The sequence below is a fragment of the Denticeps clupeoides genome, chromosome 17, assembly GCF_900700375.1.
Source record: "Denticeps clupeoides chromosome 17, fDenClu1.1, whole genome shotgun sequence".
In the NCBI taxonomy this organism is placed as follows: domain Eukaryota; kingdom Metazoa; phylum Chordata; class Actinopteri; order Clupeiformes; family Denticipitidae; genus Denticeps; species Denticeps clupeoides.
Window position 1 is genome coordinate 18,500,143 of NC_041723.1, and position 14,143 is coordinate 18,514,285.

The window sequence follows — 14,143 nt, forward strand, 5'->3', positions numbered from 1 at the left end:
TTTTTTTATTGACAATTTTTTATTAACCTTTTAATGATGGTCCTGGCTAAGACATTAGAGAAGAGAATTTCCACAAGACACTATTCAGCTGTTTTTGAAAACACGAAATGTTAGAAACATTCATGAAAAGCAAAGTTTGATTGACCAGGATCATGATAATGTCCACACTATTTGGTTTAACACATAATATGACTGTTGGACTGCATTGTGTTTCTCTTGTTGCATGTATTTGTGTATTTTCTTATTGTTCTGGTGTTTTCTAGTGTTTTCTAGATCAGCAAATACATAAAATGCTTGAAGAAACTACTTTTGTCTTAAATTTTTAAAATTTAGATATTTTATAAACTTTTAGTATTAGTCAGTTTTAAAATGTAAATGTATGTGTGTTGAGTGAACAACTGATGCATAAATAAATAAAATGGAAAAACAACAAGAAAACTGCCATTTTTTTTTGCTTCTTTTACTTCAAAATAGTTACACATTTTAATTAGAGGTGGGCATAGATTAATTGTCTTAATCTAGATTAATCTCACTGTAATTGTCAGGATTGACTGCAGCTGTGCTCATCACCGGTGGCCAATCCTGACGGTGCGGAAGGGACGACATTTTAGTGGACCTGAGTGCACGTATGTGAATGTGTGTTTTGAGTTCTGGCAATTGCCACATGCCTGCGGGTTTATTTATGTTCTTTATTGAAGTTAAATTGTTTTCGGCCACCGCGCCATTCTTTATTTGTGTTTATTGTTTGTTTAATAATAAAAACACTTCCCACTCTGCGCTTGCTTCCCCCGTAAATCCGTAGTCATGACAGAATGTCATCCCTCTCGACAAAAGCGCAGAGGAGAAGAAATGCCGCGAAGGACGCAGCCCTGCGCGACGAACGCGGACGCCAGGGGAGAGACACGCCGGCCATTCTGGTGGAGCGTTTTCTCCCCGATAAACCGTGGTACGCGGCGCCGCGTGATGGCGGCACCCCTGGGAAAATTCGCGAAACCCGGAAGCGACAACATCGGCGGGTGAGTGGGCGGAGCGAAGACGTTGGCGTCGACAGCTGCGAGGATGCGACCCCCACGATCTTCACCATGTCGAGCCAGGAACTCTGCGCTCTTCTGGCAAGGCTCCCCGTGGACTGGGACGACACGGACGATGATGACGAAAGCACTGGAGACGTGAGTTGGGCTCCGCCCATCGCGCCAGTCCGCGATCGTCGCGAGGTCCGTGGGGACCCACGTCACTTCCAGGGGGGTGAGAAGCGACAACGGCGGCGTCCCTCCAGCGAGGAGGTGGGCAGGCTCCAGCCCGAGTACTGCCCATGGGAGTTGATCGCACCCTGGGTCCAGGATGTCCGCAGGGTGGACGACCCTCAGAGTCACCGGTGGGAGGACACGGATGACGTGAGCGACAATGACGTGGATTTTCGTTGGCCGATCGGGGCCGGGATTGGTCCACCCAGTGCGCACGTCCGAGATTGTCGCGACATTTGTGAAGACCCACGTGACTTCCGAGGGTACGAGGTCGACACGGCCTACGACGAGGATGACTCCGATTGGGCAGTCGGTGCCGGGATGGCTCCGCCCATCGTGCCAGTCCAGGATCGTCGTGAGGTCCGTGGAAACCCACGTCACTCCCAGAGGTGCGACAACAGTGAGGAGGAAGACAGCGATGCGGGGGTAAGCTGGTGGAACAGGGCGACAGGAGGTCGCCAGCCAGCAACTGCACTGCCGGAACAGCCTCGCAGGGAAGATGCCCTCGCAGCTCCGGTCGCCAACCTGCCTTCCCTCTGCCCGGACGTTCCCCAGCTGAACGGCAGCGCATCACCAGTGCCCCCGCCTGGAGAAGACATCCACCCCCCTCCACGCCACACACCCACCACCATCTCCAGCGACGTGCCCAGCCCTGTGTGGGACAGCCCAATGGCCCCAGGACCCTTCAGTGGGGCAGCAGACACGGATGAGATCACCACCATCCTCGCGTGTCTGTCTGGGTCAGCATGGAGCTGGGGCGCAGCCCTCTGGTAGCAGGGAGAGACAGACAGAAGGAGTTTTCGGGACTTCCTGCAGAGACTGAGGACTGAGTTTGATCGGCCAGCGCCTGAGCCAGGGATCGAACTCTGCCCCTCCACCACATCCAGTGCCAGTCAGGATCTGGGGCAAGAAGACCCAGCACTGGCGGGCGACGAGCAGGCCGTGCCTCCCAAGATCCTGGCTGTGCCCCCTGAGGAGGTCCCGGAGTGCCCAGAGAGACGACCCTCTCTTCTGTCTGTCTCTGTGTGTGTGTGTGTGTGTGTGTGTGTGCGTGCGTAGCATTAGTGTCCGTATGTTGCCCCCACTTCCCCTCTTTGTGTCCACCAGATGGCGACTCAGCAGCAGAGCCGAACCCCAGCGATGGAGTTCCCAACCTGACTGCACCGGTCCAAGGCGAGGTGGACGAGCCCCATGGTACCCCTAAGTCCAGCCAGGGGGGGTGCTCCCCCAAAGAATTTTTTGGGGGGGTGCAGTTTGGGTTGGGGGCTCCTCCTGAGGGGAGGGTAGGTGGGGAAGCGACAGAGCTGGATCCTCCGGTAGCCTCCAGAGGGGTGGAGCGCCATAGAGCCCCCTGGTAGGCATGAGGACCCAGCTGGGACAGGCAGGAAGAGGGCCTGCTTGTCCCAACGGATGCAGAAGGGGCTAGCTGGATGGTCTGGCCATGCCCCCCCCTTGGCACCAGTGAGAGGGGCTGCATGGTCCCAGAAGGCACCAGCCTGGGGTGCCTGGAACGGTCGCTGGAGGCTCCGGGGCTACCTCCCTGCACGGTGCAGGGAAAGACGCAATCTGAAATGTACTCAGTTCAAAGAGGAACATTCCCTTGACTATGAGAGGGTGAAATGAACACATATATATATATATATATATACACACACACACACACATACACACACACACACAGTACAGGCCAAACGTTTGGACACACATTCTCATTCAATGAGTTTTCTTTATTTTCATGACCATTTACGTGGTATATAGCCACCCTTTGCTCTGATTACTGCTTTGCACACTCTTTGCATTCTTTCAATGAGCTTCAAGAGGTAGTCACCTGAAATGGTTTTCCAATGGTTTTCACCCTAAACCATCTCGATTGGGTTCAGGTCTGGTGACTGTGGAGGTCAGGTCATCTGCCGCAGCACTCAATCCCTCTCCTTCTTGGTCAAATAGCCCTTACACAGCCTGGAGGTAAGTTTGTCTGGACACAGACTTACATTCCATATATTCAGTCTTTCACTCCATATTTGGAATATACTAGATTATTGACAGATATATATGTGTCTGTGTGTCTGTCAATAATCAAGTGTGTATAGAGCTGTGCGATTCATGACTCACCCGGGTTAATCACCCGGATCCTTTAAATGACTCATGAGTCACGAATCTGAGGTCTCCATTGAACCGAATCCTTCGAGTCCTAACTACACCATGTCTAAATTGTAAACTCTATCACATAAATACATCTTATAATCATTAAAACATCAATTACTACCATAAAAGTTACACAACTTCCTGTTTCTTTGCACGACCACACTTAAAAATGAGGTCTATCCTACAAACGTACCGCAAAGTTGAATCCTCCTAGTGGACTCCTTGTGTCAGTCAGAGCCGAAAATAGCCCTGCAGGCGAATCTGAATCGCTCACAGACGAATTAGCGCTCCTGTAGCACAGACCTGAGTCACGAGTGAATCCATCGGTTAACTTCCTTTACAGCCTAATACTGACTCAAGTGACTCACGCACCCGGATCAGAGAGCGGGTTAGCGCTCCTGGCGGTTAACTTCCTCTACAACCGGACTCGGATCAGAGAGCGGGTTAGCGCCAATACTGACTCAAGTGACTCACGCACCCGAACAGAGAGCGGGTAGCGGGTAGCTCCTGCAGCCGAATCTGAACCGCCTAGAGAGCGGGTTAGCGCTCCTGGCGGTTAACTTCCTCAACAGCCGGACTCCTGTAACCGAATCTGAACCGCTCAGAGAGCAGGTTAGCGCCAATACTGACTCAAGTGACTCACACACCCGGATCAGTTTAGTGAGTGACTCAGAGGGAGCCGAATCCTAAAAAGGATCCGAGTATTACAGCTCTAAGTGTGTATGTAGCAAAAGCTGGTCCTACATCAGCACAAATCGGTCCTAAACTGACAGGCGCGAACTCTGACGCCAACGCCTACGTATTCGTGACGTCACGTCCTCTATTGCTTTCCAAACAGAACGCGGATAAGCTCGACCTGAATTTCAGGAGGGACGTTGCTAATTTTACACTCTAGCTGGAACTGATGCTGATAGAAATGTGACGGAGCGAATATACCATCTAAAGAGTTGTTCAACGCAGAGTACAAAAAAATCGGACTATAAAGTGATAAAGTCTGCGCAGGCTCGTAATAGGTGAGTTAGCCGGCCAGCTAGCAGGAGCTCCAGTTGACTTAAGTCTGCGTATTTCGTAATTTTTCTCCCCGGGATCAGCTCTCCAGACAGTGGGCACTTTAAACCGGCACAAACGGCCCCGTCCATGGAGTGCCCGCACCTCATGACCAGCGTGTTCGCCGCTGTGGAGCCCGCCAGGTTCCCCAGCGGATCCCCGTCGTCGTGGTGCTGTAGCGGTGAGTCTGTTCTTTTTGGATACGTAGGGTCAGAAGTGAAATGCACCACGTTTCCCTCTGTTATCACATGAAACTCATTCTGAGTTGATGCCTCATGTTCTTAAACCTAACAAGGCTACAAGCAATGTTCAAGTTCACCCTGATCTTGACATTTTGTACGTAGAAGTGAACGATGTTATTCGGATGAACTGATGCAGGGTTGTCAAATCCAGGGGCCAAAGGTCAACGAAGCGCAACGAACAAGACAAACATTTATTGAACACGCTGAACATTTTTTCTAAATACATAAACTCAAGATTTATATGAGTTAATTATTTTTTTCTTATGCCATTTTGTCAGAGCTAATTGTTTAGGTTTGGGGTGTGTTCCTGCATTGTGGAGATGCTCAGGATGATGAGACTACTTCTGAGCTGTTTCGTTCATCTTCATCACTGAGAACGAGCTTCTCACTCAGACATGTGCTACCAAACATGCAGATGGAGCTGGGAAACTCTTTCAGGAATGGAGCAAATAATCTGCAGGCCCTGTAGTGTTCCATTACACTGCAGCTCAACCAACTCCATCTGCAAAGGAGGAGGTTCCATATCAGTGGCAAATGGGTTGTGAAACAGCTCAAAAATCTTTTTTTGTGCTTTTAAGTCACCAGAGTGTAGTGAGCATTTGGTTGTGACTATTTGGTTCAACATTACTTGGCAGCAGGGAAATTGAGGCATGCTGTATGGCAAGGAAACTGAAGCACTTGAATTATGGGATCTGTAGTTTGTGTTTCATATCACCAGGCCATTATAACAGATCTTTTTAAAATGACCTAATGGCACATTGATAAGGTTGTTATGAACAGCATGGCTCAATAGATTTTTTTTTTTTTTAATGAAACCCACCACATTTATTCCCTCCTGCACAGACACAGCATTCATGAGAATCCAGTGTTTCTTAGCAACAGCTAATTCAGATGCCTGTTGTGTTCTCAGGAAGAATGTGGTCAAGCCAATTTGGATGAAAGGGTTACACAGAAAACTCCCCAGAATGTGCATTTAGTGCTTGTGTTCTCATCTTTCTTTGCAGTCTGTCGATCAAACAAAAGCACATGGATGTGTCTGACTTGCTTGAGTGTGCACTGCGGAAGGTAAGTGTTCAGTTGGCTGCTTGGACCTCAAACTTTAAGGAACACCAAATGCTGTCCTGATGGAACTTCATCTTTTCAGCTTACTCAACTTATATTAACTAGCAATAAAAGGCATAATTACACATGTTATTCTGTTTTTCTTACACGTTATTGTTAATCCTTTCTAGATTACTAAAATTGTGATTTGTGGAGATCTCTTGACATTTACTTGTTTATATACTTCAAAGATATGTTAATGGACATGCCAAGAAGCATTTTGAAGATGTTCAGTGTGTAGCCACTGGGCAGAAGAGATGTGAGAATCTGGAAAAAGCCAGGACTCAGCATTCTGTGTGTATGGACTGCAGCAGCTATAGTACATACTGGTGAGGGATTTCTACATTCAGAGTTCAGATTTTTCATATGTTGTAGAATATCTCTTAGTGGTCCAGTCTCCAGGAATAGATGCAGTCTAATAATTGCTGGGTATCATGAACTGTTAATAAATAAATTACAGTCTCTAAAATAATGAGCACAAATATCCCAGTATTTATTTTTAGTCTCCATTGAGTTCTGCGTGCATTCGTTTGCCAAAGCCAATAGATTCTCTCTCTCTCTCTCTCTCTCTCTCTCTCTCTCTCTCTCTGTGTTTATTGACTGTCGTTTGTGTTCCATAGTTATCGATGTGATGAGTTTGTGGTTAACGACACAAAGCTTGGACAGGTACAGAAGCTACGGGAGCATCTTCAGAGTCTGGAAAAGTGAGTACTTTTTGTCTTTGTATATAGAATTTAATGATAATTGTTCTAGAATTACCATCATCAGTTCTATGCTGTATTTGTTGTCTTTAAATTTTGTTTGGAAATTTGTTTGGTTTGTTAATGATTTGTCTGGAACAGAGAGTCCCCCTGTAGTCATTGTTGATTTATTAATTTGCTTTTGAAGCCACTAGGGAGGATGTCAAGCTGCTCCCATTTTACCTGGCCCTAAAATAGTTTTTCCATGACATTTGTAAGCATTTCATTGAATCATTTTTTTATTTTTCTGCCCTGTTGCTGTGAGTCATGGATTGTTCCTTGCTTGAACAATATATGAAGTGCTATATTATTAATATTATTTTGTGTCTGCTGCTTTTAAATAATTTTTAATGCACATCTGTAAGATTAAAATATTTGAATAATCTAATGCTTTGTGGGGAATAAATAGATATTCAAAAAGTATTCTGAGTTGATTGTCCTACTTGTACAGTTTATAAAGATTATAATCCTTGCTTTGTTTCAGTTCAAATTTGAATGAGAGGAAGCGCAAGCTTCTAGAAATTTCACCTCTCAACAGTAAGCTGCTGAAAGATGATGTAAGTGAAGTAAGATTTAAATAGAAATAACATGTCATGAGGTGGTCTTTGCGTATTCTATTCGTATTTGTACATAGTCACATGTTTAAACCCCACTTACTACCATTGTGTCCCTGAGCAAGACTCTTAACCCTGAGTGTCTCCAGGGGTACAGTCCCTGCCACCAGTGTAAGTCGCTCTGGATAAGTGTGTCTGATAAATGTAGATACTGTGAAGCTTTTTTTTTTTTTTTTGCTGTTTATTTGGTAGGGAGGTACCGCTTCTATAGGATCAAATGGGGTAAAGTCACAAAGGACTGGCAAAAATACTATCAAAACATTCTATCTAACATACTAAAAAATACACAAACCATACTATCAAGGGTTTGCAACACTGAATTCTTCTGTCTCAGCAGTTCTGTATGCCATTATGTAAGAAGGGATTTGGGGCAAGTGTGTAAAGATTTCATCGTGTTCTACATGATTCAGAAGCGTTATATTATTTATCATTGATGCCAGATTGTAACTAAATGCTGAAAGCTATATCATAGAGAGATCATTGGAGCAGGTCATTGTCTGGAGAATTCACCATGAACAGGTGGGTGTGTGGCTGTTTCTGGATGTTTCTACGCAGTAATATAAGGGGGCTTTGTCTGGCTCTTATCCAGAGCAACTACAATAATTTGTTTCTGAGACGGTCACATTGGAGCAGCTTGCTAGAAGGTGGGGCTCAGTGAGCATGCAGCACTGTGGTCACCTGGTTTTACCCTCTGGGCTCCAGTACTCCCCTGACCTCTATAGTGTAGTGTTTTCAATGCTTGGTGATAGCCAGTCACTCAGTCAGGCTTTTCTTTATTGCTGTCATTGCAGAGTGGATCGCCATCTCTGTTTGCCACTGGCCTACGTAACCTTGGCAACACTTGTTTCATGAATGCCATCCTCCAGTCCCTCAGGTGAGTTCAGGGTCGTAGGTGCCCATGCTGTAGCCCTGGTAGACTGTATATAATCCCTGCTGCATCCCTCACTTCCTCTCTACAGTAACATTGAACAGTTTAGCTGCTACTTCAAGGAGCTGCCAGTGGTGGCGCTGCGCAGCGGGAAAACAGCAGGAAGACGGATGTACCACACACGCAGCCAAGGGGACAGCAGTGTGTAAGGTCCTCTTAAGGTGGTGGGGGGGTGAGCTCGGTGCTTAAATAGAGAGACTTGCTCTTACCTTTCATGTGGTGGTAGTTAATCTTGACATTGTGCAAGGGGAATTTAATAAATGGTTCTATTTTCTTTATCGTTAGCCAACAAGTATATTGAAGGAATTAGAAGATGTAGCATTTCTGACTGGTCCTGTTCTCTACTTGTGTGGAATAGCTCGTTGGTGGAGGAGTTCCGGAAGACCCTGTGCTCTCTCTGGCAGGGCAACCAGACGGCCTTCAGTCCTGACGCCCTCTTCTATGTCATCTGGAAGGTCATGCCTAACTTCAGGTACCCTGCAGTGAAGGTCCCATTTTATGCATTATGATTGTTTCATTCAGGAACACTGAAGGGGTGATAAATGGGACCCCCACATTTACAAATCCTGTTACTATGGTCATGACCCTGAACAACAGAATGAACGATCCATTACTCGGGATAAGAAATCCACAGAGACTGTGTCTCTCTACAGAGGTTACCAGCAGCATGATGCTCATGAGTTCCTGCGCTACTTACTGGACCATCTGCACCGAGAGCTTCAGGGCAGCAATAATGGAGCGTTCAGCACCTCTGCAGCACAAGACAGGCTTTCATCAGATGCCAAATGTTGCATGTAAGATGAGTTTACACTTTCTATAATCAAAGGTCAGGGTTTAAATGAAGTGGACTCATAACAGTAAGGTTGCAGTTTTGAATCCTGAATTGTCCCCTTGATCCCCACATGCTGCTCTCTGGGAGCTTTACATGGCTGCCCACTGCTCACCAAGGGTGATTGTAAAATGCAGAGGACACATTTTGTCATCCCCGTGTGCTGTGCTGCAGTTTTTCCCAATGACAAAAACAGTCACTTTCAAAAATTCAAATTTATTATTAGCATGTATATACTGTTAAAGAAAAAAAATATTTTAAACATTTATAGGTGCATCGATCAGCTTTTTCAGCAGTGATTTTTCAAACAGCAGGGGGCACAACATCTTAACTTATTTTAAAACGCTTTTTTCCATCTATTTGGTTGAACACTAAACTAATCTGAAAACCATCTCCAAGTCCAACATTTGCCTTGGTAGAATGTTGTCAATCACAGGCATCTTGATATGAAATAGCAGATAAGAACAGAACCATTAATAGTATGTTTTATTAATTTTCTGTTTAATTATAATACCTCCACACGTCCTTCCCACAGTTTGCTACGCAGTTTGTATGCTTAGTCTCTATACTGTATATTTGGACAAGGGAGTAGTTATGATTTTCTGGCAGCGGCATAAAAATTCTTGTTAAAATGTTGTGCCAGTAGTGACTGGCGGCCTGATCTACAGAGTGCAGCGCCGCTCTGGGTCTGAGTTTGGTGCTGCGTGGCATGTCAACCAGCGGCCATATTTTAGAATCCAAGCGGGCGAGTTTTCTTTCTACCACTTCGAAACACACACACACACACACACACACACACACAAAGCAGGAATGGAGGAAAAGTTTCCAGAGATCTACAACACCACATTGTTGTCTTACTGGGAGTTCAGAAAAACACGGCTTTTTTTTTTCTGTGTCTGTGTTCAGTCACGCGTACCTGACACCACGGACTACTGAACCAGATGTTTTTCTGCTCATTGTAGCAATTCAAAGCGTCCACACAGTGTACAGTTCTCACATGTGTACACAGTCTAAATAGGCCCATCAGGGTCATGTGAAATGGGATGTTTAGTTTAATTCAGTTGAATAAAAATTTGGAATTCTGTAAAGAATACTGTTTTGAACTAAGATGTCACAAAAACGTCAGGGTTAAATATTCTTATTTTGGTTTCTTGCTTTAAATGAGCACCACAGTTTAATTTACTTATCTGGGATCTGTATCAATACAATGGTCAAAAACATGCTTGAAAAAACATTGTACTTTGTTTCATTAGTGATTATTGGATCTCTGTGGACCTATACATTTAGATGTTTGGACACAGGATTCATGTGTTGCTAATAATAACTGCCGTGATGTGACCATGCTGATGCTGGATTTTAGCCTTTCAGGATTCAATTTTTCTTGCTTTTCATATTGTCCATTGTCTACATTGCTATTACTAACTGTTTTCATTTTCAATTTATAATGCTTACTAAAAGCACTGTCTGTTTGTCTGGCAGAAATGGGACCTGCACAGTTGTTACATCTGTATTCAGTGGTATGTTGCAGAACGAAGTCAACTGCCTGATTTGTGGTACAGAGTCTCGGAAGTTTGACCCTTTTCTTGGTGAGAGCTTTATCCTATTTTCACATTGGTGAAGTACAACCATGTCTTAATGGTTGGCATTTCCCGTCCACAGATCTGTCCTTGGACATTCCCAGCCAATTCAGGATCAAGCGAAGCAAGGACCAGGATCCAGGACCTACCTGCACCCTGCGTGGTAAGTATCACGCTTGGTCCCAGCACAGCTTGTTCCTGTCTTGCTTTTCAGCACTCTCCCACTCTGTTTCTATTTCAGACTGTCTGTGCAGTTTCACAGATTTGGAGGAGTTGGATGAGACAGAGCTCTACATGTGCCATAAATGTATGAAGAGACAGAAATCCACCAAGAAATTCTGGATCCGGAAGCTGCCAAAGGTGTGAACTGAACTGGAAGGGACAGAAGGGTGGACGGTCACAGTGTAATTACATTTGTCTCTTGTTACACAGTGAAGAGTGGTTTAGTTCAAGGTGTTCGCTCTGTCTGTACTCAAACCTGTATATCACAATGAGCTCTCTGTGGTTTCCTAGCTACCGGCTAGCATGTTCTGTTGCATGGCAACTGCATAAAATAGTTTGAAGACTGAATCTGTTTGGCAGCGAGATGATAAAAAATATATTTGATCCTTATGAATATAAGTTTGTTATTGGTTTTAGCATTATGCATGTTTTTGTAAAAGGCTTTGCTCCATTCTTCAATTATCTAAATCCCAAATGATATCTGTTGGATGAATTTAGCCACTGGTCTGAATGAGTGTTGATAATATAAGGATTTATTGCACATTTTCTACCTGACGTTACCTCTGACATAAATGTCTGCTGTTTGACTGACAGGTCCTGTGTTTGCACTTGAAAAGATTCCACTGGACTGCGTTCCTTAGGAATAAGGTTGACACCTATGTGGAGTTTCCAGTTCGAGGCCTGGACATGAGCAGTTACCTACTGGAGGTGAGAACAGTTCACTACAGCTGAGAGACCTCTCTTGTCCTAGAGGAGCAGTGGACAGTGGAAGACCTTGCATTTTCACTGTTGTTGGTGTAAATTTTGACACATGGTGTCTGACATGTGGATGTTCTCCCTTTATTCAGCCGGAGAACACTGAGAAATGCCTCTATGACCTTGCTGCAGTAGTGGTTCATCACGGCTCTGGGTGAGTAGAGTTCTCTCCTGTCTGCGTCAGTCAGTGATTACCTTAATCTGCATTCCTTGATCTTTTGTACCTGGTCATGTATGCACATATATTGCAGTAAGTGGGGGCATTGCCTAAAGCAGTTGCTTTCATCAACCATGTTCCTCCTCTTGGGTTAAGATGACATGATCACGCTGAGGAAGTGCAATCAGCGGTTTAGCATTTGTTTCTGCTTTTGTCAGGGTGGGATCTGGACATTACACCGCATATGGCTGCCACAAAGAGCAGTGGTACCATTTCAACGACAGCACGGTCACCCTTACCAACGAGGCTGCTGTGGTCAAAGCCAAAGCTTACATCCTCTTCTATGTGCAGCAGATACAGACCGACTCAGGCTCAAGAGAAACTAAGTCGTGCTCAGACTGACCTGAAGTTGTACAGATAGTAAAAACCACCACAACAGAGGATTTCCGATGTCATTCAGTGAATATAGAAGAGTCCCAGGTGGTTTATGTGATTATGCTCTGTGACACAGTTCACCTAATGGAAATGCAGATTAGCCTGGTGCTGCTAAAAGTGCCAATGGAATAAAAGCACAACACACAAACACAGGGGATTAGTTACCTCTTCAAGCAACACCACAAGAACTTTCACTTCATCATCTGTCCAAATCCAAACCTCTGCTTACCATATGTAATGTTTGTGTGTGTGTGTGTGTGTGTGTGTTTTTTTTTATTTTTTTATTTTTTATGAAAAAGCGCTCCTCACTTTTTTGCTGATGTTCTCTGAGATTTGTTTCCTGGTGATTCCAAAGATGAATGAGGTGTGTGTGAGAGAGAGAGAATGGTCAGTCTGTCATGTGTTTCTTATGATACATATGCCTGGTAACCATTGACAGCTACCTGTAAAAGATTAACTGGTTAAAGGACAGATGCTGACTAATGCAGATATATATAGCAAGTTGTAAGTACTGAAGTTGTTCCAAATTTTTTTCTACAAAAAAAATCTATATATTTTCGGTTGTCATTCTGAAACTTGAAATTATGTAAGGGATTATAAAACTGATGTGGAGTGCTGGGTAAAATGTGATCTACTGATGCTGTATTTTTTGTTTGTCCCAAATGTCATTTAGAAAAATTATCAGTAACCTACCACATTAGTTTCTGGTACAGAAATGCAAAACTAATAATTCTTAGTACAACAGTGAGTCATCTGTCCATTTCACAGTTTTACTCTGCAGGGTAAGGAGAATTTGGGTAATCTGGCACATTTTTACTTTTCATTTTAGACTTGAATCTATTGTGAAATCACCCCATTGTAAAATCACATTCTCTCCCTTATTACTGTGCACGTCTATGCCAACTCAATTGGACGGTGAAATGGGTGCTGCAGAAGCACCATCAACATTTTAGCCCCATGATATGAGAGTGATGGAGAGGTGTAACATAGCCAGGTACAGTTGAAGGCAGATATTCAGAGCTTCCCACTTTTTCCTCTAAATATACAGTTTGTCATTATGGCCAAACAGGTTCATTTTCATTTCATCAGACCACAGGACATGTCTCAAAAAATTAAGATTTTTGTTCCCATGTACAGTTTCAGACTCATTTTACTGTGGATAATGACTCTTACCAGTTTCAGCTAACATCTTCACAAGGAAATTTGCTGTGGTCTTGGGGTTGATTTACACATTTCACGCCAAAAAACATTCCCCTCTGGATCTAAGAATCCATCTCCTGAGCAGTGTGATGGTTGTACATTCCCATGTTTTAATGCTTTCATTCTGTGAATGGATGAACATGGAACCTCAAGGCATCTGGAAATTGCATCTAAGGTGCACAATTCTTTTCCTGATGTCTTGGTTGGTTTGTCTTGATTTCCCCATGATGTCAAAGAAATATGCTCTGTGTTTGAGGTGTTCCAGAAATTAAGTTGAATCAATTAACCTATCAGAAACTACTTAAGCTCAGAATTGACTCATTTGGATTTTTTTTTTTTGTTTGTTTAGACACAATTAACTTGTGTATGTGTCTGACTGATGAAAGTGATAAAGAAAATATATAGTCTCTCTTGCTAAATTGCTGACATTTAACAATACAACAATTTTAAACAGATAAAGTTTACTCTGATGAAATGTTTGACAGTTTTTTTTCTTTCTGAAGTCTAAAGTGAAGTGATATTCATGTGATGCACAGCACACGATGCACACAGTGAAATTTGTCCTTGCATCCTGAGTGAGCAGTGAGCAGTGGGCAGCCATGACAGGCGCCCTGGGAGCAGTGTGTGGGGACGGTGCTTTGCTCAGTGGCACCTTGGTGGATTGGGATTCGAACCGTAAACCTTCTGATTACAGGGCCGCTTCCTTAACCGCTAGGCCACCACTGCCCCTATAGGCCACCACCAGCCCCTATGTAAATATAGGGTTTCAACTGTGCATGGATGATACAGAAAAACGTTCTATTTAGAATCCACAACAAAATAAAGAATTCATCTGTGGTCCAGCATGCTGGACATGTCCTTAAACAATGCAATAAGGTGAATATTTAAAGAGACGCATGTGTGGTT

At 44.1% G+C, this 14,143-nt stretch overlaps 2 protein-coding genes across 3 annotated transcripts; both read left to right on the forward strand.

Annotated features, from left to right (window-relative positions):
• Positions 1-575: 575 nt before the first annotated feature.
• On the forward strand, positions 576-3,674 carry LOC114767232 (uncharacterized). Its single transcript, XM_028958817.1, has 4 exons — positions 576-626; positions 803-1,275; positions 1,507-1,604; positions 3,621-3,674. Exons 2-4 carry the CDS (start codon positions 813-815, stop codon positions 3,672-3,674), a joined length of 615 nt encoding a protein of 204 aa, XP_028814650.1. The 5' UTR covers positions 576-626; positions 803-812.
• On the forward strand, positions 3,439-13,712 carry usp3 (ubiquitin specific peptidase 3). 2 transcript variants are annotated; one of them, XM_028957287.1, is made up of 16 exons: positions 3,439-4,402; positions 4,481-4,617; positions 5,683-5,743; positions 5,971-6,108; positions 6,400-6,483; positions 7,004-7,076; positions 7,925-8,007; positions 8,093-8,206; positions 8,420-8,533; positions 8,715-8,855; positions 10,370-10,476; positions 10,550-10,630; positions 10,709-10,827; positions 11,284-11,397; positions 11,538-11,599; positions 11,821-13,712. In XM_028957287.1, the coding sequence occupies exons 2-16, from the start codon at positions 4,527-4,529 to the stop codon at positions 12,002-12,004; spliced, it is 1,566 nt and encodes a 521-aa protein (XP_028813120.1). In that variant the 5' UTR covers positions 3,439-4,402; positions 4,481-4,526; the 3' UTR covers positions 12,005-13,712. The 2 variants fall into 2 exon arrangements, with proteins under 2 accessions (XP_028813120.1, XP_028813121.1); XM_028957288.1 differs by having other exon boundaries at positions 3,439-4,617; positions 4,957-5,743.
• The last annotated feature ends 431 nt before the right edge of the window (positions 13,713-14,143 follow it).